This window comes from Neofelis nebulosa, chromosome 16, assembly GCF_028018385.1.
Source record: "Neofelis nebulosa isolate mNeoNeb1 chromosome 16, mNeoNeb1.pri, whole genome shotgun sequence".
Classification (NCBI taxonomy): Eukaryota; Metazoa; Chordata; class Mammalia; order Carnivora; family Felidae; genus Neofelis; species Neofelis nebulosa.
The window spans coordinates 10,475,112-10,502,883 of NC_080797.1; the positions used below are offsets into that span (position 1 = coordinate 10,475,112).

Genomic DNA, 27,772 nt, shown 5'->3' on the forward strand with positions numbered 1-27,772 from the left:
TTTTATCAAATATGACGTATTTATTTTGCAGCAGAACATAGTAGCAGACAAGCCAGTGATTTAGCGTAACTAGAAATCACAGGGCACAATTTAATGTGCTAAACGAAAGCTCCGTATTGAAATTTTGTCTAAGGTATTTCGTGACCGATTATCCTGACATCTTAAACTAGCCTAGTGATTGACACTGCATCCTGTGATGAAGACAGTGAACTTCAGACAGCCTCCCTGGGACAGATTCATTCAAGGCAGCTGATTACACGTTCTCTAAAGTGAATTACCTTCTCTCACTTGGGGGGGGGGGGGTGGGGCAGGGAGAGTGGAGGCACCGTAGCCAGGAGTCACCAATGCTTGGCAGGGAGGCTGCATTCCACAGGGCTCCTTCCCACCCTGGCTGAAGTCCCTCAGGTCTCAGCCATGCTCAGGAGATCCCCTTCCTGTGTCCTCTGTCCCCTTCTCTTCCAGCGGGACGCCGTGGCTTACACAGTCCTTCTCCAAATGTTCCACCGTCAGCCCCCCTGAGGCTCTCAAGCTCCACAGTCCAGAATATCCAAGGCCTCTGGCCCGTGACAGGAAATGGCTTTCCACGTTAAGTCCAGAAGGCTGAATTTATTCAAAAAGGGATCTCTCTGAAGTTTAAAAAAGTGAAATTTACTTGCATTGTGCTACGGAAATAAGAAACTTAAAAGATCTGTCCTTGAAGATCCACTGACTTGAAACTTTTAAGATCCTGAGAGTGTTTTGGTTTTTTTTTTCAACATTTATTTTTGAGAGAGCATGAGTTGGGGAGGGACAGAGAGGGAGACACAGAATGTGAAGTGGGCTCCAGGCTCTGAGCTGTCAGCACGGGGCCCCACACGGGGCTCGAACTCACAAACTGCGAGATTGTGACCTGTGCTGCAGTCAGACGCCCAACCGACCGAGCCACCCAGGCGCCCCTGAGAATAAGTGTTGTTGTAAGTAATTTTATTACAGCATCGTAAAAGTGCCAGTTAGGTTTTATAAGATGCAGAATTCTACAACTCCTGCCCAGTAAGAATGACGGGTGATACTTGCATGGAAATTGGCAACTGTCTTCCCTGGAAGCCCTGGGATCTGCGGGAAGTCTTGCGTGGCGTTAGTTACAGAAGGCATCTGCGGATGGCCACAAAAGACTGTCACAAACCAAATACAAGAGAGGGTGGAGAATGGACGGGAAAGGAGGAAGACTACTGGTCAGACAGCACGTTTGACAGGAGGGCTGGCTCCGGAAGGTCAAGTCCTCAAGTCCCAGTGGGTGAGGGACAGGGACCTCCCCCCATCCCCAACACACAGATCCGGTGCCTCAAACCTCAGGCAGGGCTGGGAAGATCTTTCCTCACCTCTGCGGGCTGCAGAGGGCTGTTGATAACCCTGGGCAGGGAGGAGCCCCCTGGAAGCTTCACAGAGTGATGGCGGAAGGCGGGGGGGCGGGGAGGGGGGGGGGGTCCTGTGTCCCATGAACTGGAGTAACAAGTCACTCAACAGGTTCAGAGACTCCTTTTACATCTCCCTGGGAGTCAGCCTAGTACCTTCTCCGCCCCCACCCCGCCCCCCACCGCAAGCTGAGGAACACAACGTAAAAGAGGTTCTCTGAGTGTACCCCCACAGTGGGGGAAGGCTGGGGGGGGGGTCAGATGAAACGGGAAGTTTTATTAATGGTGAGTGGCAATGACTTGCAGGCTTGATTAGGGTGCATTTGCATATTTCCTTCCTATTTTTGGCAGGATTTCAAAATGACTGGTTCGTTAACTATTTAAGAGAGGAATAATTCAGTACAGGCAACTAGGAGGTTGAACAGGATCTTTCTTCAGTAGTATCCCGCCTAGAGAGAGGAGAAAGGAAGCCAGGTTACTCTGCTGCTGGTTTAAAACCCCCACGCAACCGGCCCTGGAACACGAACTCAGTATCGGGACTCTATCAAATGCCTGCTATTTTAAGAGATGCTTGAATGTGCCGTATACAAAAGGTCCCTGTGTCCCTAAGAAGGTAAGTGCAGTCTGGGCTGATAAAAGATTAGGGCCTTCCCTGCAAAGCGACAGTAACAAGGTGGCGACGGAGGCAGTGTTGTCTGTTATCAGCGAGACGACAGCAGGGTTGACACAGGAGTGGAAAATACTCATTTACTATCCTCCTGTTGTGCATGGGGAGCTGAAGTCTCTACGTGAAGTCTGAAAATGGATCAACACTTTTGTTTCTAAAGTCCAAAGTAGTATTGAATAGAATCCATACCGACTGAGCCCAAAGGAGTTCTGGCAGCCGTCTCAAGAGTTTGTCATATTTCATTTTCAAGGGCCTAATGACATCTATCAATTTTAAACCTTCTATGCTTTTCAACGTTTTAACACCCATACCTCCTGCAAGGCTTTTGGTGGCTTAAGCTTTATAGGAACTTTACTTTGTGTAGACGTGTAGACACACACACACACACACACACACACACACATCTTTTAAATGTTTTCGGAACACTCCTTTCCACTCTGAGGCTGACCTGTTCCCTTTAGACTAATAATCACTACTTTCAATTTCCCATTTAAAAATGTTCCAAGACCATCCTCACTGTGGTAAAGAGAGTTAATGAAATCACATCCAAGCATGTAACAGAATCACCAAGTGCAGAAAAGCCGTTTCAGAAAAAAATGACTGCAGTTGGAATAAAGACTCCTCAAACAAAAGCACAGTTTGAGCTTAGAATCACTTACTTAAAATAAGAGGTGATTTGAGAAAGAGGACAGAGAGGCTCAGAGAGAAGCAGCAAAGAGGGAAAGAAAGCCAGATCCTGAGCGGTCTCACACTGAATCCAAAGCGGTGTGGACCACGAACACGGCAGCTCACGGTAATGGGAACCGAGGAGCGCCCTGGAAGATCGCTGTAGGCTGCCCTTGTCCTAGAGACGAGCAAGCCAAGCGAGGCCCCAAGGCGGGCTCAGAAAAGGCCTTGCTCAGAGTCAGAAATCTGCTGATCTCAGAACCAGGAATTAAAGCCACATTTTGTTGTTACCAGGTTCCATGTTTTTACACACTGCTGCCTCTCGAGATCTTATCAGAGAGAGGCTTGCCCGCCACACCCTCTTGGGAGTTCACGCGGGCTACCGGCCTGCCCCCGCCTGCCTGGCCCAGCGCACTTCGGCGGTGGGAACCTTCCTGGGTTAGAGGGGGAGCACAGTCAGCCTCCGAATTTGCCACGGCACTACGAAGTTCCATCCCCGGGAAGAAGGTGTGTGTCAGGCTGGGGACTGATGTCCTGGGATCAGAGATGACAGGCAGGTAAGGGCCAGAGAGCCGAGCACACCTGGGACCTCAGGACGATGCGGAGGCAGGAACAGAAAGCCTCCCAGCTGCAATGTTTTGATTCGCTCAGTCTGCCACCATGAATTCTAAAGCCAAACTTCTTGTTAAACACCGAAACAATGCAGAACCAAACGGGACTCGGAGAGTTTTAGAAGACAGGCCTCAAATTATAAAACAATGCGTTCACTGTGTCCGTGTGCTTCTCACAGATCTCAGCTGGTCAGTGGGCACGTCCTCTGGGAGGGCTGAGTAGACGGGGAGGAGGGGGGAGGAGCTCACGTGACTCCTCTTCTAGAAAAGATGCTTCCTCTAGATGCTTCGTCTAGACCTAGCAGGGCCACGTTACCTCCGCCTCCACACGTTTTTTTAAGATCCCCGCAAACCACCCCCGCCCTTTCAACGGTATGGGTAAGTTTTGATGCCCTGGGATGCTGGGCCAGGCTCCAAAAGGTCTGGAGACAGAGAGGTGAAACGCTGGTTCGATAACCCCTAAGCCTCTAGCTATACAGAAACCACTAAAAGAAAACATACCCCCGCCTGGCCCACTTTACAGAGACAGAGAACAAGCAGTTCCTACCTCACTCTTAACAGACAGAGCTGGGTCCCGAGTTCTGCGGCTCTCATCACTGCTTACTGGACGACAGAGTCTGAACTGCCAGAAAAATCAACAGGGCCTTTCTCCTCAGCACAGCTTGGTATTTCTGAGAAAACCCAAATGAGTTCAAATGCAACTGGTATTTCCAGTTCCACCAAAGCTGTGACACTCGCTTAAGACAAGCCGACCCCCTTTCTGACCTTGAAACAAAACCACAGACGTGAACAAGCCATCTTCATTCAGCGCTCGAATCTCGCCTCTTTTCCGAGGCTGCTGACCACGAGTGTTGCCGCTATTTTCAACGCGTCTCGTCAGCTGGCTGGCCGAGGGCTCCAGGGACACGGTCGCCCTGCCCTACTCCACCTTAACTTCCAAAATCCTGGCTCTGTTCCCTCAGCCCAAGGATATGCGGACCGCCTCGGGACGCCAGCTCTCAGGAGGGCCGGGCGGTGAGCCCGCGTCTACGACAACTAATCGCCAAAGACAGAACGTACGTGGCAGAGTTAACTCTGGAGGAAACACATTCCGCGCCTCGCTCGCCGAAGTTGTCAATTCTCTCCTTCGTCTCCACGGCCTGCTGACCGCAGGCACACTCGAGAACACGACTGACACGGACATACGGGAGGCAGAAGGATCAGAGGGCTGAACAGCTCAGAGTGCGACAAGTTCTACGGGGCCTTAAACTCTTTTTTTTATTATTATTATTATTAATTTATCTTTGAGAGAGGCAGAGCACGAGCAGGGGAGGGGCAGAGACAGAGAGAGAGACAGAATCAGAAACAGGCTCCAGGCTCTGAGCTGTCAGCACAGAGCCTGACGCGGGGCTCGAACTCACGAACTGCGAGATCGTGACCCAAGCCGAAGTCAGACTACTCAAGCGACTGAGCCACCCAGGCGCCCCTACGGGGCCTTACACTCTTAAACCAGAGGTCGGCACACTTCTGGAATCGTTTAGGTTCTGCGAGCCACACGGCCACCTGTCCCCAGGACTCAACTCTCGCTACAACGAGTCAGTGAGGGGTTGTGGCTGTTCCTCTGGCAAGACGGGCCGGCAGGCCGCGAGTTCGAGGACCCTGTCCCAGACTCAAGGTTAATTTAAGAGACGGAGTCGGATTTCTACAATCAGAGGAACTCCTGGACAGAAGACGCGCATCTGGCAGCCACGTGGGACCAGAGAGGCGGGGACTTACCTTGACAAGCACAGCCGCCACGATGCCCAGGAAAGCAAGTAACAGGAGACCGAGCTTTCCTTTGTTGAAGCGTTTCAGGAGGAAAAATTTGGCCCAATCCACCTTTGACTGGCTGTTGGGAGGGTACCTGAGCTTGTTAGCACCTTCCCTCTTTAAAGTTTTCAGTAAGCAGGGACGTTGATGCGAGAAAGTATCAAAACTATGTTTGCCGTGGTAAGCGCCCATCCCACTGGAACCTGAAAGAGAGGAAGGCAAAACAGGCTCCGCTGGAGGTGACACAAGCCACAAGAAAGCCACAAAGCTCCTGCCGCCGGGGACGCCCCCCTCTCGCTTCTCAGCGCGAGTGGCTCTTCCGGGAAATTGCTCCCAGCGCCCCCAGGACCCCCAGCAAGGTGAACCTCCCTGTCAGACAGGCCGCTTTCCGGGGCGCCTGGGTGGCTCAGCCGGTTGAGCGTCCGACTCGGTTTCGGCTCAGGTTATGATGTCGCGGTTCGTGGCATCGAGCCCGGCGTCAGGCTCTGTGCTGATGGTACAGAGCCCACTTGGGGTTCTCCCTCTGCCCCCCTCTCTCTGTTCCGACCCCGCTCACGCTCTCTCTCTCAAAACAAAATAAACATTAACAAGAAGACAAAACAGGACGCTTCCCAGGAGTCGAGCCAGGACCTGCCGCTCTCCGGCAGTGGCTGTCACTGATACCAAAGACCACACTGTGTTCGCTCCCGCCACAACCCCACTGTACAAAGTCACCATCGCCCCCAGTTCCAGGCAGGGAAAGGGAGCTTGGCCGCTCAGGTAACCTGCCCAAGGTGGGGAATGCAAAGCCAGAACGCTCAGTCCAGGTCGGCTGGACTCTTCGGCACTGTGTCCTCTCTTCCTTCTGTTCCATATGGCTCTACGTACCCACAGCCCTTATTCACCCACTAATGTCCTCAAAGATGCGACAAAGTAACAAAGGCAGGATGACAGGGTTCCCGCTGCCGGGTGAGAGCTAATACGCAAGTATAAACCTCTGCCTTTTTTTTTTTTTTTTTTTTTTTAACGTTTATTTATTTTTGAGACAGAGAGAGACAGAGCATGAACGGGGGAGGAGCAGAGAGAGAGGGAGACACAGAATCTGAAACAGGCTCCGGGCTCTGAGCCGTCAGCACAGAGCCCGACGCGGGGCTCGAACTCACGGACCGTGAGATCATGACCTGAGCCGAAGTCGGACGCTTAACCGACTGAGCCACCCAGGCGCCCCAACCTCTGCCTTCTTAAAAAGCCATGCCCTGTGACAGTTTTCACGTCCTTATCGTGGGTGCTACGTGGCAGCTACATACGTATGCCACGAGGGTATAAGGCACGGACGAATGGGGCCACGAAGCACTTTACTGGTACTTTACAGGCTGCTGGGACGTCATTTAGGGGCAACCAAAGCTGCGGAGAAATCTGGCAATATACGTCAAACGAGATGCGTTTTTAAGGAAAACTCGAAACTGTCAATATGTTAATAGTGTTTGTGCCTGGGGGGCGCCTGGGGGGCTCAGTCGGTTCAGCATCTGACTCTGAGTTTCAGCTCAGGTCATGATCTCACGGTTTGTGACAACACCGTGTGACATTTTCTCACATCGGTATGCTTGTGCGTCACAGTTTAGTAACTGCATGCTGTTCCAGCCTACGAATGCCGCCTTAGGGTCTCAGGATTCCACACTTTTTGTGTGATGATTCTGATGTATTTTTGTGCAGTTTCTCATTATTTCCTTAGGGAAGAGGTCTAAGAGTGTAACTGCTGTGTTACAAAGGCTTGTAAAGTGAAATGCTTTTTTCTCCCAATTCTAAAAGTAATACAGGTTTTAAGGGGAAAAGGGCCAAAACAAATAAAACACTACAGAATGGGCATAAACATACAGGCATAAACCCTATTTTTTTTTTAAGTTTGTTTTGAGAGAGAGAGAGATTGCGCTTGTGGGGGTACGAATGGGGGAGGGGCAGAGAGAGAGAGAGAGAGAGAGAGAGAATCCCAAGCAGGATCTGTGAGGCAAGTGCAGAGCTGGATGTGGGACTTGAACTCATGAAACTGTGAGATCAGGACCTGAGCTGAAACTAAGAGTCGGACGCTTAACCCACTGAGCCACCCAGGCGCCCCAAAGGTTATCTCTAAATAGTGGGGTATGGAAAATCTAAGTATTTATTCTTTGGGGTCTTCTCTCTTTTCTTAAGAAGCCTATATTCCTGGGGATCGGGACATGATCTTGCGGTTCGTGAGTTCAAGCCCCACAAGGGGCTCCGTGCTGACAATGTGGAGCCTCCTTGGGATTCTCTCTCCCTCCCTCTCTCTCTGCCCCCCTCCTCCTCTCACTCTGTCTCTCTCTCAAAAATAAATAAACTTTAAAAAAAAATTAAAAATTTAAAAATTAAAAAAAAAAAACGAGCGAAGCCTGTATTCCTTTTGTATTTAACAGGAGGAAGAGTTTGTTTCGTTGTAAAGAAGAAGAGGGTACGATGGGGCGCCTGGGTGGCGCAGTCGGTTAAGCGTCCGACTTCAGCCAGGTCACGATCTCGCGGTCCGTGAGTTCGAGCCCCGCGTCAGGCTCTGGGGCTGATGGCTCGGAGCCTGGAGCCTGTTTCCGATTCTGTGTCTCCCTCTCTCTCTGCCCCTCCCCCGTTCATGCTCTGTCTCTCTCTGTCCCAAAAATAAATTAGAAAAAAAAAAAAAAAAAGAAGAAGAGGGTACGATCAATGACACTGAATGCCACCTAGTCAAGTCAAGTTGGGACTGAACAGACGTCACTCGACTTGCACTCGGGAGGCATCAGTGACTCCGGGTGGAACAATGAGAGTCTTCAGTGGGAACCGGGACCCCGTGGGGCCCTGAGGAACGGGAGACCGGAGTCGGAGTGAATCCTCTAAGAATCTGGGCAGTAAAATTCGAATCACGGCAGCCCTGGTCCTCCAGGCTACCCTTCCTTTCCTTCACCACGTCCCCACTACGACATACTCAATCCATCAGGCAAATCCTGTTACCCGACTCCCCGGATCCACTCAGCCCCTTTCCCCAACCACCCAAGTCCCAGCCACCACTCGCGCCAGCCCGGACCCCTGACCCGCCCTCTGCCCACTCGCCCCTCGCGTACGCCGGCCCTGCGCTGGGTACTGCCGATTCCTTCGCCTCCTAGGAAGGGACACGTGGCCTGCGGCGGAAGCAGGCCACGGGAGGAGCTGGCCTCGACTGGGAACAGGTAGTCCGGCTAAAATGAGCCATTTCATTCCCAGGGACGACTTCACTTCTGCTCTTACAGAGGAACAGAACACAGCAGAGCTTTCGAGACGGCAGCTTTTGTTGTCTGCTTTTTATTACGAGAGTTCCTCCGATGCGCTCGTTATTTGTGATTCTTCGATGACCTATTAGAGAGGCCTACCACCTAGCTCCTGAAGGAAAGATACAGAGTTGAGCCGTCATCTCTGGCATCAAAGAGGCAGGCGGGTCACAGCCCAAAGGGCATGTGTCCACGGAGCTTCACTGGGAATACTTCCTGCCCGTCTTCTCTAGAACACAGGACATCTCGTGCTCTTCTCAAATCACGAGACAATGTGAGGAGAGGCTAGTCCCCACACCAGGGGCTTGGGGAGCAGTGCAGGTGGGGATTGAGGACTACTTAATGCCACCCTGAGCAGACAGCAAACGGACATCAGAAACCCCAGAATGCTGTCTGCCCTTGGCATTCTGAACCTGTCATTCACGACCTCATCTTGAAAAAGACAGATGGAGGGGCGCCTGGGTGGCTCAGTCGGTTAAGCGTCCGACTTGGGCTCAGGTCATGATGTCGCCATCCAGGAGTTCGAGCCCCGCATCGGGCTCTGTGCTGACAGATCGAAGCCCGGAGCCTGCTTTGGATTCTGTGTCTCCCTCTCCCTCTGCCCCTCCCCCATTTACACTCTGTCTCTCTCTCTCAAAAATAAATAAAAACACTAAAATTTTTTTTTTAATTTAAATAAACATTAAAAAAAAAAAAGACAGGGGAAACTTATCAATTAATTTGAGACCTGACTTCCGGCCAAAAAAAAATCCCCTAAGTCTAGGGAAAGGACAATAACTGAGTAAGAACCAACATACAAGCAAGTCGACAAAAGGAGCAGAACAGTTCCAGACTGTGGTGAGTGCTAAGGGTGGAAAGTGGGTGACAGGACACATAGTCACCCCTCGGCAGGGGGGGGCCTGGCAGGGTGGCGTCCCCCGGGAGAACACCGTCGAGTGGGGACCCCAGACCGCCGGGGCAGATGATGCAATTTGCCGTCTACGCCACGGAGGGCGGAGAGGAACACTCACCCACTCCTCCAAAGGGTAAAGAACTGAGCGTGAAGTGCATGATGACGTCGTTGGCCGTGACGCCACCGCTGGACGTGCTGTCAATCATCCGTCTGATGAGCTGCGGAACAGAACAAAGGCTCCGGGTCAGCAGCATCTGGGGGACCTGCACTTGCTGACTTCACGCGCTGGCACGACTACTCGGGTTTGGGACACTGTGCCAAACGTTCCCGAAGATGTAAACAACTTAACGGGCTGTTCAATTTAGCAAACGTGTCATCAGTATCTTAACTTCTTAGATGCACGTCTCGTCCTTCGAGGGAGGCGGCACTGAACCAGTGCTGCTCACTCCATCACGGCCCAGAGCAGGACTACCCAATGTAGCCACAAAAGTCTTCGTTTAGAAGGGACAGTGTGGGGGCGCCCGGGGGGCTCAGTTGGTTAAGCGGCCGACTCTTAATTTCGGCCTGGGTCGCGATCTCACGGTTCGTGGGTTCGGGCCCTGCGTCGGGCTCTGTGCTCACAGCGTGGAGCCTGCTTCGGATCTTGTCTCCCTCTCCCTGTCCCTCCCCTCCCTTCAAAAATTAATAAATTTAAAGACATCCGGATGGCCAACAGGCACATGAAAAGATGTTCAACGTCGCTCCTTATCAGGGAAATACAAATCAAAACCACACTCAGATATCACCTCACGCCAGTCAGAGTGGCCAAAATGAACAAATCTAGGAGACTATAGATGCTGGAGAGGATGTGGAGAAACGGGAACCCTCTTGCACTGTTGGTGGGAATGCAAATTGGTGCAGCCGCTCTGGAAAACAGTGTGGAGGTTCCTCAGAAAATTAAAAATAGACCTACCCTATGACCCAGCAATAGCACTGCTAGGAATTTACCCAAGGGATACAGGAGTACTGATGCATAGGGGCACTTGTACCCCAATGTTTATAGCAGCACTCTCAACAATAGCCAAATTATGGAAAGAGCCTCAATGTCCATCAACTGATGAATGGATAAAGAAATTGTGGTTTATATACACAATGGAGTACTACGTGGCAATGAGAAAGAATGAAATATGGCCTTTTGTAGCGACGTGGATGGAACTGGAGAGCGTGATGCTAAGTGAAATAAGCCATACAGAGAAAGACAGATACCATATGGTTTCACTCTTATGTGGATCCTGAGAAACTTAACAGAAACCCATGGAGGAGGGGAAGGGAAAAAAAAAAAAAAAGAGGTTAGAGGGGGAGGGAGCCAAAGCAGAAGAGACTCTTAAAAACTGAGAACAAACTGAGGGTTGATGGGGGGTGGGAGGGAGGGGAGGGTGGGGGATGGGTATTGAGGAGGGCACCTTTTGGGATGAGCACTGGGTGTTGTATGGAAACCAATTTGACAATAAATTTCATATATTGAAAAAAATAAAAGATTAAAAAATTAAAACAATTAAATTAAATTAAATTAAAAAAAATAAGGGGCGCCTGGGTGGCGCAGTCGGTTAAGCGTCCGACTTCAGCCAGGTCACGATCTCGCGGTCCGTGAGTTCGAGCCCCGCGTCAGGCTCTGGGCTGATGGCTCGGAGCCTGGAGCCTGTTTCCGATTCTGTGTCTCCCTCTCTCTCTGCCCCTCCCCCGTTCATGCTCTGTCTCTCTCTGTCCCAAAAATAAATTAAAAACATTAAAAAAAAAAAAAAAATTTATAAAAAAAAAAAAAAAAAAATTAAAAAAATAAATAAATAAATTTAAAAAAAAAATGAAAAAAAAGAAAGGACCGTTCAGACTACATATCTGGTTGTTAAACATTGGTAAGATTTCTCTATCTCTGTTCTAAATCATGGCATACAATTAATAGATGCCGTTCAGTTTTTGGGAACTGCAAAGAGCTGACATTCTAGTTTTGGGAATTGCAAAGAGCTGACATTTTAGTTTTGAAGAAATCGTTGGCCTGAGACCAGAACAGGCATGATGACACCTGACTGGGAAATTTCGCCTCGCTGCCTAGGTGAAACTCACCAACAAGCGCTTGAGAGTTCTAGAATGAATGTCACAATGGCCTGTGGTCACCACAGGTGACCCCCATTGTGGGAAGAGCACCTCACTGACCTGCACCCTGACCGGCAGACTTTCTGCTTCAAGGTTCCTATCCACGTTACCTACGGTCCTTTAAAACGTCATGACCGTCGTCAATGACCCATTTTGTATTGAGCCCCATGCATCTGATCTCACTTCACAAAGCTTCATCTCCACGGCACAGTAGGCTCTAGAAGCTGCCATGAGAGGCTCTCCTGAAAACGTGTGGTCTGTGAACTCCTCAGACCTTGACCGATCCCCATCTCCCCTTTCTAGATTTCCCTCTTCTCCAGAGGGCTCGAACCTACTTGCCCACCTTGAGGCCACTGTCCCTCTGCAAGAGCCAGTCCCCTTCCGATGCAAACGAACAGGCCCCGCAGCAAAGCGGCTGCCCAGTGCCTGCCCTGGCTACGGTATGACGCGCTCCCTGGGCTGGTATGGTTGCATCGCTCGAACAACAAAGGGATACCGCTGGAAAGACGGAAGTGTGAGGTTTTGCAACCATTTCCACGGCTGCGCCAGAGATCGTGGTGCCACATGGCCCACTTCAGTGGCTGCAAATGCCATCGGGGTGAGAGACAAAGCTCTTACACAGGGAAGCCCTGTGGGTTAACGGCAGAACACGCAAGTCTTCCAATTCCAGGGGAGATGTTTGCGAGTCAAAGAACTTGTGACACAACCCTGAAGACTCCTGCTGAACCCCAGGGAGTATAGGAAAGGTTACAGCAACAACCCCAGAGCCTCATTACCCAAGACGGCAAGCTGCGACTACAGCCTCACTTGGTGGAACTCTGCTGGAAACCGTCGTTGCTTTGTGGCAAAGAAGGGACACGGTCTGAGGTGGCGGCTTCTGCCAGGGAGCCGTTCTCCGCAAAGTTTACCTTCTCGTTGTGAGAAAAGATGTAGAAGGCCAGAGGCTTTTCACGGTTGTTTATGAACTTTATGGCTTCATCGGCATTCCGCACAGGCACTATTGGAAGAATTGGTCCGAAAATTTCTTCCTGCATCACCTTGGTTTCGGGATCGACGTCGGTAAGGATCGTTGGTGCTGAGAAAAGAAATAAGCAAAATGAAATCCTAAAGTAGAAGACCGGAATGCCAAACTCTCATCCTCCGTTTGTTTCGCTGGGTCACCTATCCATCCCCTTCCCACTCCTGCCCAAGTATTAGCTATTGAGGAAAGAGTCCCGAGGACGCATGTGGATGAACCGTGCATGTGTCTCCGAGCGTGTGCATCAGGGGATCCCCATGCAAACCGAGAGAAAGATCCACACACCTGAGTATATTCATACTTAACCCTGTTCATAGCCATATTCCTATGTACCAGGAGGTTATGTTTCCACCTTTCTGTGGACAGGTCTTTTTGGGAGTGTAGACAGCCCCTCTGTGGATCAAATCAACACCACTTCTTAATTCAAGTGCTTTCACACATATGATCTCGTTGACCTTATTTCAACTCCGTTAGAGAGGTTAGGAGAATGTATTTAAAATGGCCAAGGCTCCCTTAGTTCAGTGTTCTATCCGCTGTGGGGAAGGGACGCAAGGAGGGAGGGCAACATGGATGCTGACGAAGCTTTGCAGAGTGTCCGGGCGTCCACACGAGGTCAGTCCCCAACGAGCAGTGCTCCAAAAGACGCTGTAAACAAGCTGGGTCACCAATGAAAAGGGAAGACACTCGACAATGACAAGCTTGCTCTCTTCGCTTCCCCCTAATTTCCTGCCAGGATACCCTGGCGATGCGGCAGAAGATGGCTGTTGCCAGCACCTTCCAGGGGGACCTATGCGGCTACCCCAAATCCACTGCCCGCCGCTGCCCGGGCTCAGAGAACCGTTTCGGTTTGGGTATCTATACTCTCCACATAGCCATGTGCTCAGGTAAGGTGACCCTGGCGCCAGGTCAGGGGGAGGTTCCTAACTGGTTGAGCGAATCACAATAGACCTTTCCTCCTGCCACTGATTGGCCTGGGAGTGGGCAAAAGCAATGGCTGATGGGAGAACAGAAAGACGAAAGAATTAGGGGTTTTGAGGCCATTACTGGGCCACCAAATGAACAGGCCAGAAGTGCCTTGGGATGGCTCATGACCAGAGAATGTACTTTTCCTTATTGTTTTAAGTCCTTTAAGGTTTTAGGGTTTTCTGGTGACGTGCAGCATCCGACCTACTAAGAAGGGATAAGTAAAGCTATTTGGGGCAGCTTTTTTTTTTTTTTTTTTTTTTGCCAAGTAAGTATCTCCGCAATCCCCAACATCTTATGTTATTTTAGAGCAACATGTTTAAAATTCAATAGCAATGGAGTGCCTGGGTGGCTCAGTCGGTTAAGCGTCCGACTTCAGCGCAGGTCACGATCTCGCAGTTCATGAGTTCGAGTCCTGCATCGGGCTCTGCGCTGACAGCTCAGAGACGGGAGCCTGCTTCGGATTCTGTGTCTCCCTCTGTCTCTGCCCCTCCCCCACTTGTGCTCTGAATTTCTCAAAAATAAACATTAAAAATAAATTAAAAATAAAATTCAACAACAAGACATATTCATAGCAAAGAATAAAAGAACACAAAAACAGTACACAAGTAATAAGGTCCAGCACAACAGATCAACACATTATTTCTGCACTTGATCTTAGCCAAAAGAAAGCAATTCAACACATTATTTCTGGAAGCGAACCGTGACTGGTTACTTGTAAAATTGCAGTTAAGTGATTTCCTTCTTTGTGCTGTTGTTTTCCCAGCCAGAATCCAGAAATAACCACACGGAGTCCTATTTTGCTTCTCAGGGTTGTTAGGTTACAGGTTGTAGGAGGAAAACAAACCAACAAAAAAACAGATGAAACGTGTAGAGGCAAAAAGCCAGTGCATCACAGGTGGTGTTATTTATAAAGACGTAAAACCCTCTTGAAATGGGTTAGGAAGCAGCATACCAGACCACAGTCTATAATCTTTGATTAAACGTTATGTATCTAAGGGCTTATTTAGTATGGGTAAAGAGCGTCAATAAAAACCATCAAACTGCACGTCCCCACAGCAAAAGGTGAATTTCCATTACCTATATAGCGTGTGGCCTCGTCGGTCTCGCCACCAAAGGCTATCTTTTGTCCTTCAAGCAAACTCTGTATCCTCTTAAAATGGCGAAGATTGATGATCCTTTCGTAATCAGGGGATTCTTTTATATTTTCTCCATAAAATTCCTATTGAAAACAACAGCATTTAATTGCCACAAAAGACCCATGTGTCAATTTCCTTAATAACTATTAAAACCCGCTCATGCCCCCAAAACTGATCTGGGGGGCCCGATCTGATATCCTCACCCTCCTCCCTCAAGTAATAGTGCCTAAGCTTTCTGGCAGGTCAAGGACACGTGCACAGACCTAGGACTCTCCATAGTTTTGGGGCTTCATGGTGATCCCTCGCAGACCCCCGGGGGGCTGTCCCGGGGGATGAATGTGGGTGTAGGGGGAGGTCTGGCTCTGAGTCAGGGCCACCCATTCGTTTACAATGCGACTGTGGCCGTCCTCCTCCTGCTTATTGTAACAGAAACCCGTGGCCTGCTGCAAAGCCTAAAATATTTACTATTTAGCCCTTTACGGAAAAAAGTTTGCTGAACTTTCTGCTACTGCACTATTTTATATCTTCTCTGGACTGGTATTGCCAGCAGTCACAGGTGCCAGGAAAACGAAATCATATGATCGGCACCAATTACGTAAAACAAACACAAAATTACTGAATTGCCACATCACTTCGAGGCTTTGTGAACGCTCTTGATGTGCTCTCCAATCACAACAAGCGTTCACCCACCCTCCAACCAAATGCCCTCAAGCCTGGGTGGCAGCCTGCTGGTGCCAGTTCCTGTGCCCCAACTCCGGAGCCACCAATGATGGTGTCCATGCTGGCTGTACCTGAGGGTCACGTCGAGACCCCAGACCAACTGAGTCACAGTCTTTGCAAGGTGAGGAGCAGAAACTTTTCGTTAATTAAACGGCTCCCTGGTGAACCTCAGTTACGAACCGCTTAAGAATACAAAGCCCGCAAGGCAGGCAGAGGGGAGATCTTTCTTATTCCTCTGAAACCGAGTTCATTTCCATCCTCAGCTAAGCACGTCTTCAATCTCCAAGGGCTTTCTGTGCCATAGGTATCCTGAACCCCACGCTGCCGCCCCACATTCCATGTTCTCCTTGTCTGGCCCCATCTCCAGTCCTAGCTCTCACATCCAATTCCCCCATCAACACCTTCCACCCCTCGCGCCTGGATCACCATTCTTCTTCTAAACTTCCCGGCATATACGCTTTCCATTGTCTGATCGTGTGTGTTACCCTTCAGTGTTCCTGATCCTTCCTTCCAGTGCTCAGTTAGCATCTGTTGAGTGAACAATGACTGTCCCAATAATTTCTTCCACTCAGGGGGCTTAACGACCCCTTCCGACGGGTGAGCTCAGTCACCCCAAGCCTTGCTTCCAATCCAAATCCTACATTTCTCTGATGCTTAGCTCAGATCACTACCATACAGCATTCCCTGATTCCCTCTACAGAGAGCTTGAGTTTCAACACCCCGAAAGACTGATAACCAAGTCAAGAGTATTCTACCAACAGGTACTGGATAAACTATCCCCTCTAAACTACTGGTCTTCCTACGCCCCTTCACGCACAAGAACGGATAACCTTAATCAGCAATGGCCAGTATGCCGAAGGACCTCTGGGTGCACTTCAAAGAACTGGCAACATTCTCTCAAAACCACGAAACACAGTTATTTACTCTTTTTTTCAAAGCATGTGCCACAGCTAACCCGTGGTTTCGTCAACAAAACTAGCCAGTTGATGTGGGTTAAATGCCAACTTAACCTGGCTACTAGCAGACCCTTCTGTGAAAGGTGCACGGGGCGTTTTTCATAAGCCCACAAATGAATGCAGCCACATGTGCTACTGGAATTTTCCTGGGGGGAGGGGAAACAGGGGTGCTGCCTGCAAAGAGCTGATTTGACTCCATTATCTTAACGGAACCAATGAGATCAGATGTGTTAAAACACAAACCTTCACGGTTTCCTTAATCTTCTGCACAATTTGATTCTGGAGGGATGGTTCGCAGAGAACGTAGTCAGGAGCAATGCAGGTCTGACCACAGTTCATGTACTTCCCCCACGCTATGCGCCTGGGGGGAGATGGGGAAACCAGAACATCCATAAAATCCAGCCTACTATGCATTTGACACACTTTTGTATTGTTTGAGTATTTTGCAACTAGCAAGCACTCACAGATTTACTTAATACTCTTTATAAAGAATCAAAATGCTGGGGCGCCTGGGTGGCTCAGTCGGTTGAGCATCTGACTTCGGCTCAGGTCATGATCTCGCGGTTTGTGAGTTCGAGCCCCGCATCGGGCTCTGTGCTGACAGCTCGGAGCCCGGAGCCTGCTTCGGATTCTGTGTCTCCCTCTCTCTCTCTGCCCCTCCCCTGCTCTCACTCTGTCTCTCTCTCAAAAATAAATTAACATTAACAAAAATTTAGAGAATGAAAATGTTGTAAAACTCATCTCTAAATCAGTTGGTTGGAACCTAGAATGCATTCTCCAACTGACACAGAACATTCTACGGAGGAAGGGAATTCTCGTGCCAGCTCATGGGAAACAGCACTTTACGAGCAGTGACGCCACGGCCTGCTTCCAGAAAAGAAAGCCCCCCCCACACCCTCCTTTTCTCCCACTTCAGCCAACGGGACATCAGGGATGACGCGAGTTCCACACAGACTTCACTTCTGGTTGTGGCTCTAAATGCGGTGGCAAGATGTTCAGGTACAGGCAGGACAACAGCCAGCCTCCAAGACACCCGCATGTCTGTGGAGCCCCCTCCCCACTTTGGAAAGCTGTGCCCAGACACGGATCAAAACCTTCACTGGGGGCCTCACGTTCTGGCAAGGAGACTTCTATTTACACAGCCAACCTGGACGCGGCCTGATTGCCTACAAACCGTCCTCGCCCATCTCTGAAGGGGAGAAAAGAGCCACACCACCCCAAACACGCAGTCTGTTCTAGGTCTGGGTGCTTCCTGGTAGATGAACCTGATTTAGCAGGGTGAATCTGCAACGTTTTGTTTTCTGGTTCCCAGCCTGACAAGATGGTATTCCTTTTTTCTCTATTAGAGAGAGAGAGAGAGAGAGAACACGCCCAAGTGGGAGAGAGGGCAGAGAAAGTGGGGGAGAAAGAATCCCAAGCAGGCTCTATGCTGTCAGCGCAGAGCCCTGCATGGGGCGCGATCCCACGACTGTGAGACCGTGACCTGAGGCAAAATCCAGAGTTAGACGCTTAACCGACTGAGCCACCCAGGCGCCCCTGCAAGATGTTACTCTCAGTTAAAACGGGAGTCTGAGTAATCCTGAGTTTGTCAACAAAAGGACTTGTTAAAGAGGTCAACAACCTTTCTTTGGGGAACTTAAGGATTTTATTAGGTACACACGAGACTTCATCTACTTCCTGGATCATCTGCCAGCAAAACAGTTAAATCTCCTGCCACAGCCAGACAAAACTTTTTTCCTAACTCCTAAGGACAACCACGCGACGTCCAGAAACGCTGCTCTTCCGGCAGTGGCACCAGAGTCCGCTTGGGAACAAGTCCCAGTGCCCTTGAGGACGTCAACCACTGTAGGCTCATGATGTCTCTCAGAGCTGGGGGGCCCAGGGTCTCAGTGCCAAGAGGAACCATCAACCCGTCAGGTTGTCGGGAACCCCCCGGGGAACCAGACAGCCTCACCTGCAGGCGACGTCCAGGTCACAGTCTCTGTCCACGTAACACGGACTCTTCCCTCCTAGTTCAAGAGTCACAGGGGTCAGATGCTTGGCGGCGGCCTCCATGACGATTTTTCCCACCGCCGTGCTTCCCGTATAGAGAATGTGGTCAAATCGCTGCTTCAGCAGCTCTGTGGTTTCCTCCACGCCACCATTGATAACGACATACAGGTCCTTCAAGAAGGAGAAACGCAAGCACTTGTGTGGGTACGTTAACCCTAGCCTCGGACGAGCAATTTCTTCAGCATAAACCTGTCGCCTTCGGAGACCGCCCCCTGTGAGGACAGACGAGGGAACGGACAGAGGACAAGTGGAGAACACAGTCCGATGGCATCTGAGAACCATCAACCTGCGGTGGAACTGACCAGAGAGTCCACTGTTTTCCACCTGAGCTCAGCAGGGTAGACGCCAACGAGAGCAGTTGGATCCAAACAGTTGGATTCGACCAGGGAAATGCATGAGATGTGGGCTGTGCAGGCTCAAGATTTTGGTGAAGAGTCTGCCGTCAGAGACCGCAGGACGGGTCCCGGCTGAATGTCTTAACCTGAACGTTCTCGCCCGACCAACAGTGCAGGGCTTAGCCCGTGGCAGGAACCAAGTAAAGGTCTGCTGAATGAGGGGCGTGCGAAGCAGCGGCGGGTGAGAGCACTCGCCTTTGAGGTCAGATCTGGACCGAACCTGGGCTCCGTCACTCACTAGCTCGTGTGACCCTGGGCAACCTGCTGAACATCTCTGAGCCTCAGTTTCCTCACTTGTTACCGGGGAGAAGTCACACAGCTTTGGACCGAGCCCTTACGTGCACTGTGCTGTTATTAAGAGCTATTGTGAAAGAGAGTATCTGGCGTAACAGCAGCCGGGAGAGAAATGACAAGAGAATGGACGGCAAGGAAGGAACACGGACTCACATACTCAAAGGATTCTGAGTTACGGCCCTAAAACGAAAGGTGGCTTGTGGGGGCGCCGGGGGGGCTCAGTTGGTTAAGCGTGCGACTCTTGATTTCAGCTCAGGTCACGATCTCACGGTTTGTGAGTTCGAGCCTTGCGTCAGGCTCTGCAGTGGGAGCACACAGCCTGCTTGGGATTCTCTCTCTCCCTCTCTCTCTGCCCCTCCCCCTGCCTGTGCTGGCTTACTCTCAAAACAAATAATTCTTTTCTTCCTTTTAAAGGTGGCGGGGCACCTGGGTGGCTCAGTCGGTTAAGCGTCCGACTCCAGCTCAGGTCGTGATCCTACAGCCCCTGAGTTTGAGCCTGGAGTCAGGTTCTAAGCCTGCTTCAGATTCTGTGTCTCCCTCTCTCTCTCTGCCCCTCCCCTGCTGGTGCTCTGTCCCTGTCTCTCAAAAATGAATAAACATTTTTTTAAAATGTTTTTCTTAAATAAATAAATAATTTTTAACCAAAAAAAATGTTTTTAATTTTTTTAATGTTTAGATGTATTTATTTTGAGAGAGGGAGAGGGGGAGAGAGAGAATCCCAAGCAGCCTCCCCACCCAGCACAGAGCTTGGTGCAGAGCTCGAACCCACGAACCTCGAAATCGACCTGAGCAGAAATCAAGAGTCAAAGGCTTAACAGACTGAGCCACCCAGGTGGCCCTGCAGCTCTGACATTTTGAAGCTGCCTTTCCGTGGAAGCTGGACGAGGGCTCCTCTCCACAGTGATTCCACGTCGACAGGCATCCATGACACGTGCCAGCAGGAAGATCCGATGTGCAACCCACCCCCCTCCGTGAGCAGACACATTGAAGGTGGGTGAAGACAACGTTACCTGGTCTAAATACTGTGGCAGGAGTTGGGCCAAGACCGTGGCTGTTTTTTCACATAGTTCAGAAGGCTTGATAATGACAGCATTTCCTAAACAAGGCAAAAAAAAGCAGGACAGTGCCATTTAATACCCGAGTAACCTTAATACCTATGAAAACGGTGCCCGTGGGAGGCGGGGAGGGGGATCCAGGCTAGGTGCTCCAGTTGGCCTCCAAATCTGCTGTTCCTCAGTGAGTATCAGAACTTGTCTGACTTCCTCAGATGCAAACTCCTTGGTTCTCATTCCCTTCACGGGCTCCACTATCCTCCCCGACTGCTTCAGCTCTTCTCTCCGTTTCCTCCCCCTCTCACGACTAGACTTTCCTGTTTGCCTTGGAATTATTGGGCAAACAGGCCTCATCAATTAAAGCTGTCACTCCGGATCCAGCTGAAGTGAGAAAGCAACCTCTTGGCATTTGCTGTATACTCAAGCCAGCAATACTTCCGGGGCCCATATCTGAAGGAGGAAACTGATCAGACTGAATCCGATGATTCATCCGAGGCCACGGCCGGCAACTGAAACCACTGGAATATGGATGGCTAACTCCAAACTCATGGGCCCGTCAACTCACGACTTTAGAACCTCACAGGTTCACTTTCCGGGTATTAAGAAACGAAACAAAACAAAACAAAACAAAACAAAAAACAGTCACCATGCAAATCTCTGGAGCCCATTTAAAAAATAATAACAAAAGGGTGCCTGGCTGGCTCAGTCGATAGAGTGTGCGACTCTTGATCTTGGGGTTGTGAGCCTGAGCCCCAAGTTGGGTGTAGAGATTACTTTAAAAAAAAATTCCTGGGGCACCTGGGTGGCTCAGTCGGTTAGGCGGCCGACTTTGGCTCAGGTCACCGTCTCGCGGTCCGTGAGTTTGAGCCCCGCGTCGGGCTCTGGGCTGACAGCTCAGAGCCTGGAGCCTGTTTCGGATTCTGTGTCTCCCTCTCTCTCTGACCCTCCCCCGTTCATGCTCTGTCTCTCTCTGTCTCAAAAATAAATAAATGTTTAAAAAAAATTAAAAAAAAAAAAAATTCCTTCAGGGCACCTGGGTGGCTCAGTCAGTTAAGCGTCGACTTTGGCTCAGGTCATGATCTCATGGTTCGTTGAGTTCGAGCCCCACATCAGGCTCTGTGCTGACAGCTCAGAGCCTGGAGCCTGTTTCAGATTCTGTCTCCCTCTCTCTGCCCCGCCACCTCTCGCACTCTGTGTCTGTCTCTCTCTCTCTCTCTCTCTCAAAAGTAAATAAACATTTAAAAAAAAATTATTTTTTAAGTCTTAAAAATAATAAAATCCTTTTGTACAATATGGCTCATCTCAGCCCAGAGAGACCCAATAATACCCAATCCCAAACAGCCCAGGGCTCGTTCCACCTCACGGGACCTGCCTGCTCTCCCACCTTGAGAGTTGTAATTTCACTTTAAGAAACTGTTTGGAACTTGCTAAGAAATACATGATAATATTTTCTAATTCTCGGTTCACTGCTGGTGTACACAAAGGCAAACCACCAGGGCAAACACGTGTATTCAATTGGACACTATCCTTAATTTACAACCCACGTGAGAGGATGAGCCCGTCCCCAAGGTCATGAAGAGAGAAACTGACGCCAGACCTGCCGCAATGGCTCCTATCAGAGGCTGAATGGTGAGAACGAAAGGGTAGTTCCAGGCTCCGATAATCAGTACGACTCCCAGGGGCTCGGAGTGAATGTAGGCCTCATCCAGCATGGTGAACAGATTCTTCTTAGCTGGCTTAGCAGCGACCCATTCAGGAAGATTCTCCAGCACGAGATCAAGTTCTCCAAGAACGGTAATGACCTCCTGACTGTATGCATTGAGTTCACTCTGTTATAAGAGGATCACAGTTAATCTTGCCCGAGCACGACACACCCGGCCGTGAAGAGTCAGGCCAGATACACCTGCTGTGACAAACGGCATTATCAGACTAGCTGGTTTGCCATTCAGATCCCTTTCGTAACCTTCAGGGTCTGAGGATTTGCTAACTCCCTCACGAATATATTCAATCCCTCTAAATCCTGCTTTACTGATCCAAGCCTTTTAAAGTCAGGATTAAACACTGTCTCATTCAGAAACATTTCCATGATCAATATTAGCCTGCCTTGATCAACCTTCGTAAACCAATTATGCTCCTGATGTATATCTTGGTATTACACCCTTGGACACTGATTTATAACCGTACTCACATTGTATCTGTGTTTGTTCCGTCTACCAAATTGAAATCCCTCAAGGGCAAGGAACTTCTGTATATGTCTTCAGTAGTCCTACGTATATACATACGTAAGTATCTCATGCTTACAGAAAGACTGATTGATCCTTTTTGAAATCTTAATTATGTCACCTTGTTCATTTGCTATCACAGCCTCCTCTCTCTGTCAAAAGTCCGAGAAAGGAAATTTTATATAGTTACTGTTGTTACTGCTACTCCTGATGTTACTACCCCTCAAAATAATCTTTGGGGGTTAAGATCTTTGGGGGAAGTGAGAGAGACCCACAGAGCCAGAGCGTGGTCTGGCTGCCCCTAGAATTCGTTAAAGCGTAAAAACAAAATGAAAACAGTATTAGAAAATATAGACTGATATATCTGCACCCTAAAGGCTACTCCAAACCTTGCAACTCAAAGAGTGGTTCTGGGTCTTCCCGTTGAAGATGGCAGAGGAGGATCCTGAGGTCTAACTCCTCCCATGGACACTCCCTGGCTACAAGTGCATATACAGTAACTGTCTGAGAATGACCTAAGGACCCACAGGACACGTCGTCCACAGCTAAAGTCCCAAAGAAAAAAGCAACACGGAGAGGGGTAGGAGGGGCAGAGATGCGGTCCAGATGGAACCCACACCCTGGCACGGGGCCCCACAAACAGCAAGGATATCACAGGTATGGAGATCCTCCCTGAAAAGGGAGGGCTTCAAGCTGCACATCAGGTGTCCTCGCCCTGGGAACCTGCACCAGCAAGAGGGGCCTCTAGAACTCGGGCTTTAAAGATCAGCGGGACTTAACTGGGACGGGCTTAGTTAACAACCGCAGGGCTACAGGGGACTCAGCTCTTACACTGCCTGCATGCAAACTCACTCCCTCTGAGACCCAGCACAGAGGTAGCAGTCTGGAAAGCACCTGGGCCAAACATGACAGAGATTTATGAACTAATCTTAGGGTGTGTCTGCTATTAAAAACAGAAATACCACAAAATCCAGGAATTCCACTTCTGGGTATTTAGCCGAAGAAAATGAAAACACGAACTCAAAAAGATCTGTGCATCCCTGTGTTCACAGCATTAGTTACAACAGCCACATCATGAAAGTGACCTAAGTGTCTGATAGATGAATGGATAAAGGAAATGTGGCATATACACACACACATATGTATTTATTATGGAGTGCTACTCAGCCATTAAAAAAAAAAAAACAAACACACATGAAATCTTGCCATTTGTGACAATATGGATGGACCTAGAGAATATTATGCTAAATGAAATAAGCTGTACTGTGCACCTGTGTTGTACCCCAAACTAATATATTGTATACCAACTAAACTGCAATTAAAAAACAGTAAAATTTTAGAAAAGGGTAGTTCCCAAACAGGAAGCATGGTATCACCTGGGAGCTTGCTAGACTCTCAGGTGCCCTCCAAGCCGTGCTGAACCATAACTTACATTTTAACAAGATCCCCAAGTGACTCATCAAGACACCGGAGTTTGAGGAACACTGGCCTAACACAAAGTCAAGGAGGAAAATTTCAGTGCAACAACGACAGCCGAAAAACCTCTGTCTACGAAAGAAATCGTAAAAAGACAAAAGCAAATAGACCCGAGGAAAAACAAACAATGTACTAAGCTGACAAATTAGCAAAATCCACACTATACAAAAGATTCGTACAAATAATAAAGCAAAGAACCATAAATGCAACAGAAAAACAGGCAAAAATATAAAAGGCAATTCACAAAAGAGCAACAGAGGCCAGAAGACACATGTGTCTTTATTTCTCTGTATCTGCAAGGTAAGAAGATCGGGAAAGTCCATGGAAATTTGCCTTATCACGACTGCTGGAGACAATACTCCCACAGTGCTTGCATAATCAAAAATAAATTAAAAAAAAAAAAAAAAAGGCAGCAAAAGCTCGGGTGGAATGCGGTTCCCCAGAGGTAGACGGCTGTCCTGGCTCCGCCCGCGGGGCGCGTACCTTGCACAGGTCGGCGGCGATGGCCTCCAGGATGTCCTTCTCGCGCTCCTGCACCATCCTGCGCAGGGCCTCGAGCTGCTGCAGCCGGAACCTCAGGGGGCGCGACCGGCCGGACGCGAACGCGTCGCGAACCCGCTGGATCTTGCTGTCCATGGCCTTGTCCTAAGGGGAAAGAGGAGGTCGGGCAGCGCCGCGGAGGCGTGGCGGGCCGGAGGGATGCAGCTGCGGGCGGGCGCCGTCCCCCTCCCCGCCCACCCGGCGACCCTCTGCGACGGCCCGGAGCCCTACCTCGCTCACCCGCCCGCCGGCCCGCTCGCTCCGCCGCGTTCTCCGCGCCCGCCGCGTCCCACTGCCCAACAGCGGCCGGGCGGAGCTGGGCTGGACCCGCCGCCGCGCGCCGATTGGCCGCCGCGCCCCACGTGACCTCGGCGGGCCGGACGCCGCTCCGGGGATCTAGCCCGGGGGTGGGGGCTGCGGCCGCCGGGGGCCGGGGGAGGGGCGCGGCGTCGGGGTGCGGGTGCTGGCGAGGTGGCTTCAGACAGGGGACGGGGAGTGGCCGGGAAGTGGGCCGAGACGCGGAGGGCGAGGGGCTGGGCGCCCGAGAGAGCCCGGCGCGGGGCAGGAAGCTCCCTGACAGCCGGCGGAATGCGGCCCATGCGCCCCGGCGCTTTCGCCATCGCTTTTCCCTCCCGCCTCCATTTTGTGGCTCTCAGAGGTGGCCGAGCGGACCGAGGCGGGGGGGGGACGCCCGGCGCCGCGCAATGCCGGGCCCGGCCTCTCGGCGTCCGTGGAGAGCGGGCGCCAGCACCCCGCGCGCCGCCTTAGCGCTCTGGGCCCCGAGGCCGCCGCCGGGGGAGGTGGCGCAGCCCCGACTGAGAGCTGCGAGGACGGGTTGGCAGAAGGCCCTCCGACGAACGTCCCCGGAGGGCAGGAAGCCAGGACCTCATCCACGCCGTTGCTGGCCGTGCCGTTGCTGGCCGTGCCGTTGCTGGCCGTGCCGTTGCTGGCCGTGCAGCCGTCCAGTTCGCCGGCGCTGTGCAAACGTCATCATCGCCCATCCCCTAAGAGCAATGTCCCTCGGCTGCTTATCAGCCGCCAGCCACCTTCCCGTTTTTCCGTTCCCCTCTGCGGCCGATCTCCCCAGAGAGGGAACCCACGCCACCCAGTGTGCCTCCCCACCGGCTGGGTGCCAAATCCAATGTGTAATCCTCAGGTCCCGTCTCGCTCTGCTCAGCGACGGCTGGCACAACCGAGCATGGCCATCTTCTGGAGACCCTGGCTTGGCTTGTTTTCCGTCTCCCTGCACTCTGCTGGTTTTCTTTTCACCTTCCTGGCTGAGCCCTCTGGGTTTTTGTTGTTTTGTTGTTGTTTTGGGTTTTTTTTGCTGAACCAGTCCTTGGACTTCTTCCCTTTCCAGAGTTCCGACTTCCTCCTCTAAGCCCATGGGTGGTCATCAGAGGCTTTCATTCCATCTCTGGTCCCACCCTTTCCTCCAGACCCGAATGGCTGCGTTCAGCTACATCCTGTTCGTCTCTATGAATGTATAAAGGGCATCTTCGGTCAACTTTAATTAGAACTTTTCATTTACCCTCATCCACCAAACAAATACAGTGCACATCCCCCTCTAGTGTTCCCTGTCTCATAAATGGGACACCCTTTATCCCGTTTCCTGGGGCCACAGTCCTTGCAATCATTCTCCACTCCTCTTTGACCCTGTCTTCCAAAAATATGTTGACTCCCACCACTTTTACCCTAGTCCAAGCCATATCATGTCACCTGCATCATGTATTTGGCACCAGCATCCTCCTGGGTTCCCTGCTTCCACTCTTGATTCTTGGTACAGATGTGATTTCTCGTGTCTACATTTGCCCATTTATACTGCACTGCAGGGGTCCAGAGTGGATGAAAATCTGTTCCCCTGAAAGCTCCCTCTGCCTGAAATAAGTGGAGTGCTTTCTCTCTCCCCGTGACTAGACCCTTACTGAGACACTTGGCTACATGCAGCCTTTTCTCCACCGAGCGGTTCACGATCCTTTCAGAAGGTATCTTGACCGTGTTAACTTCCTGCTCAAAACTTTCTAACGGCTTACCGTGACATTTAGAGTAAAATCCAAACTCACGGCTACATTCTACGATCCCTGTAGGTTCTGGCTTCTGGCCTCTTCTCCAGCGTCCAGCTGTGGAGGATTCTCTCATTTAATGGGGGTGGATTCCTCACTGTCCACGGAACACGAAGCACTTCCCCACCCCGGGGCTTTTCCGGCCTGCTGTTTTCCTTGCCTGGAGTGCTCAGCTAACTTTCTCCCTTAATTTAATCTCTGCTTAAAAGTTACCTCCTTAGGGGCGCCTGGGTGGCTCAGTCGATTGAGCGTCCGACTTCGGCTCAGGTCACGATCTCGCGGTCCGCGAGTTCGAGCCCCGCGTCGGGCTCTGGGCTGATGGCTCGGAGCCTGGAGCCTGCTTCCGATTCTGTGTCTCCCTCTCTCTCTGCCCCTGCCCCGTTCATGCTGTGTCTCTCTCTGTCTCAAAAATAAAATAAAACGTTAAAAAAAATTTTTTAAAAAGTTACCTCCTTAAAGAAGCCTTCATTGACCACCATGTCTAAAATAGCAGGCTATACTTCCCTGTCCCTTATCCCGTTTTAGTTTATGTCTGTTGTCCCCCTTGGAATGTCTTAAAAAGTCAGGGACTTTGTCTTTCGTGCTCGTGGTAATATTAGCGTCTAGTGTAGAGCATGGCCATGAGTTCGTATTCAATAAACATTCATTGAATGGATGAAGGACACACTGTGAAATACTCTAGTCTCTGTGTCTTGGCAATGTCCACATTTGCGACTTTCTCAACAGCTTGTAAAAATTGGGGCTTATTTAGGGGCACCTGGGTAGCTCGGTTAAGTATCTGACTCTTGATCTCTGCTCAGGTCATGATCTCTGGGTTCGTGGGATCGAGCCCCGCATCGGGCTCTGTGCTGACTGTGTGGAGCCCGCTTGGGATTCTCTCTCTCCCTCTCTCTCTCTGTCCACTCCCCTCCTCTCCCTCAAAATCAATAAACTTGAAAAAAATGGAAGCTTATTGATAGAGATTTCTAGGGGAGGAAGAAAGTTGACATGACCATCAAACTCTTCTCCTCTACTTCTCCCTTGCCTTGTTTTGGCAAAAAACAAAAGAAAAAAAGAAAGGAAAAAAAGGGGAGGGAGAGATACCATGGTTAAAGAGGAGATCGCAGGTGAGCAGGCTTCTTACATTCAGGGAAAAGCTATAGTCTCTTAACACACACCAAGTCTTTAAACCAACTCCATAGCTAACAGAGTTGCTTGTGAATAGGAGGCCAACCATCTAATGTCAATATTTAGAATTGTGGAGCAATGTTTGAATTAGCTCAAAGTTCACCACAGAGTATACCCGACTATCTTTTTGATCATATCTGAGTGTCCATTTTTAAACTCTCAGCTAGTAATCTTTACGTAAGGGACTAGGTAAGCCGAAATGCAAATCTTGCCACGGTCCAAAAAAATGCAAATAAAGAACATAATTCCACCATGAAAATAGAATAGGAACCAGTAGCATCTAAGGCCAATTCATCTCTAAGTACGG

At 50.3% G+C, this 27,772-nt stretch overlaps 1 protein-coding gene and 1 long non-coding RNA gene across 6 annotated transcripts; both read right to left on the reverse strand.

Moving 5' to 3' along the window:
* On the reverse strand, positions 1-24,604 carry ALDH3A2 (aldehyde dehydrogenase 3 family member A2). Of its 5 annotated transcripts, none has more exons than XM_058705634.1 (12): positions 24,467-24,604; positions 24,179-24,340; positions 21,595-21,826; positions 19,956-20,041; positions 18,159-18,367; positions 16,448-16,565; positions 14,470-14,611; positions 12,317-12,483; positions 9,397-9,496; positions 5,091-5,326; positions 3,883-4,006; positions 1-1,840 (listed from the first exon to the last, which is right to left on the reverse strand). In XM_058705634.1, exons 2-11 carry the CDS (start codon positions 24,329-24,331, stop codon positions 3,929-3,931), a joined length of 1,521 nt encoding a protein of 506 aa, XP_058561617.1. In that variant the 5' UTR covers positions 24,332-24,340; positions 24,467-24,604; the 3' UTR covers positions 1-1,840; positions 3,883-3,928. The 5 variants fall into 5 exon arrangements, with proteins under 5 accessions (XP_058561617.1, XP_058561618.1, XP_058561619.1 ...); XM_058705635.1 differs by having other exon boundaries at positions 24,476-24,545; XM_058705636.1 differs by lacking the exon at positions 3,883-4,006 and having other exon boundaries at positions 24,467-24,601.
* On the reverse strand, positions 5,344-9,390 carry LOC131498391 (uncharacterized). Its single transcript, XR_009255417.1, has 3 exons — positions 7,814-9,390; positions 6,334-7,580; positions 5,344-6,097 (listed from the first exon to the last, which is right to left on the reverse strand). It is a non-coding gene; the product is annotated as an uncharacterized LOC131498391 (long non-coding RNA).
* Positions 24,605-27,772: the final 3,168 nt, after the last annotated feature.

Bases quoted from the DNA above. Each gene is read 5' to 3' on its own strand.
- ALDH3A2 (XM_058705634.1), bottom strand. From the start codon at position 24,331: ATGGACAGCAAGATCCAGCGGGTTCGCGACGCGTTCGCGTCCGGCCGG. The intron at 18,368-19,955 runs GTAACGTTGTCT...TCCTTCTTGAAG, and splicing joins TGCCACAGTATTTAGACCAG to GACCTGTATGTCGTTATCAA. The intron at 12,484-14,469 runs GTAATGGAAATT...TTCTTTTCTCAG, and splicing joins CGAGGCCACACGCTATATAG to CACCAACGATCCTTACCGAC.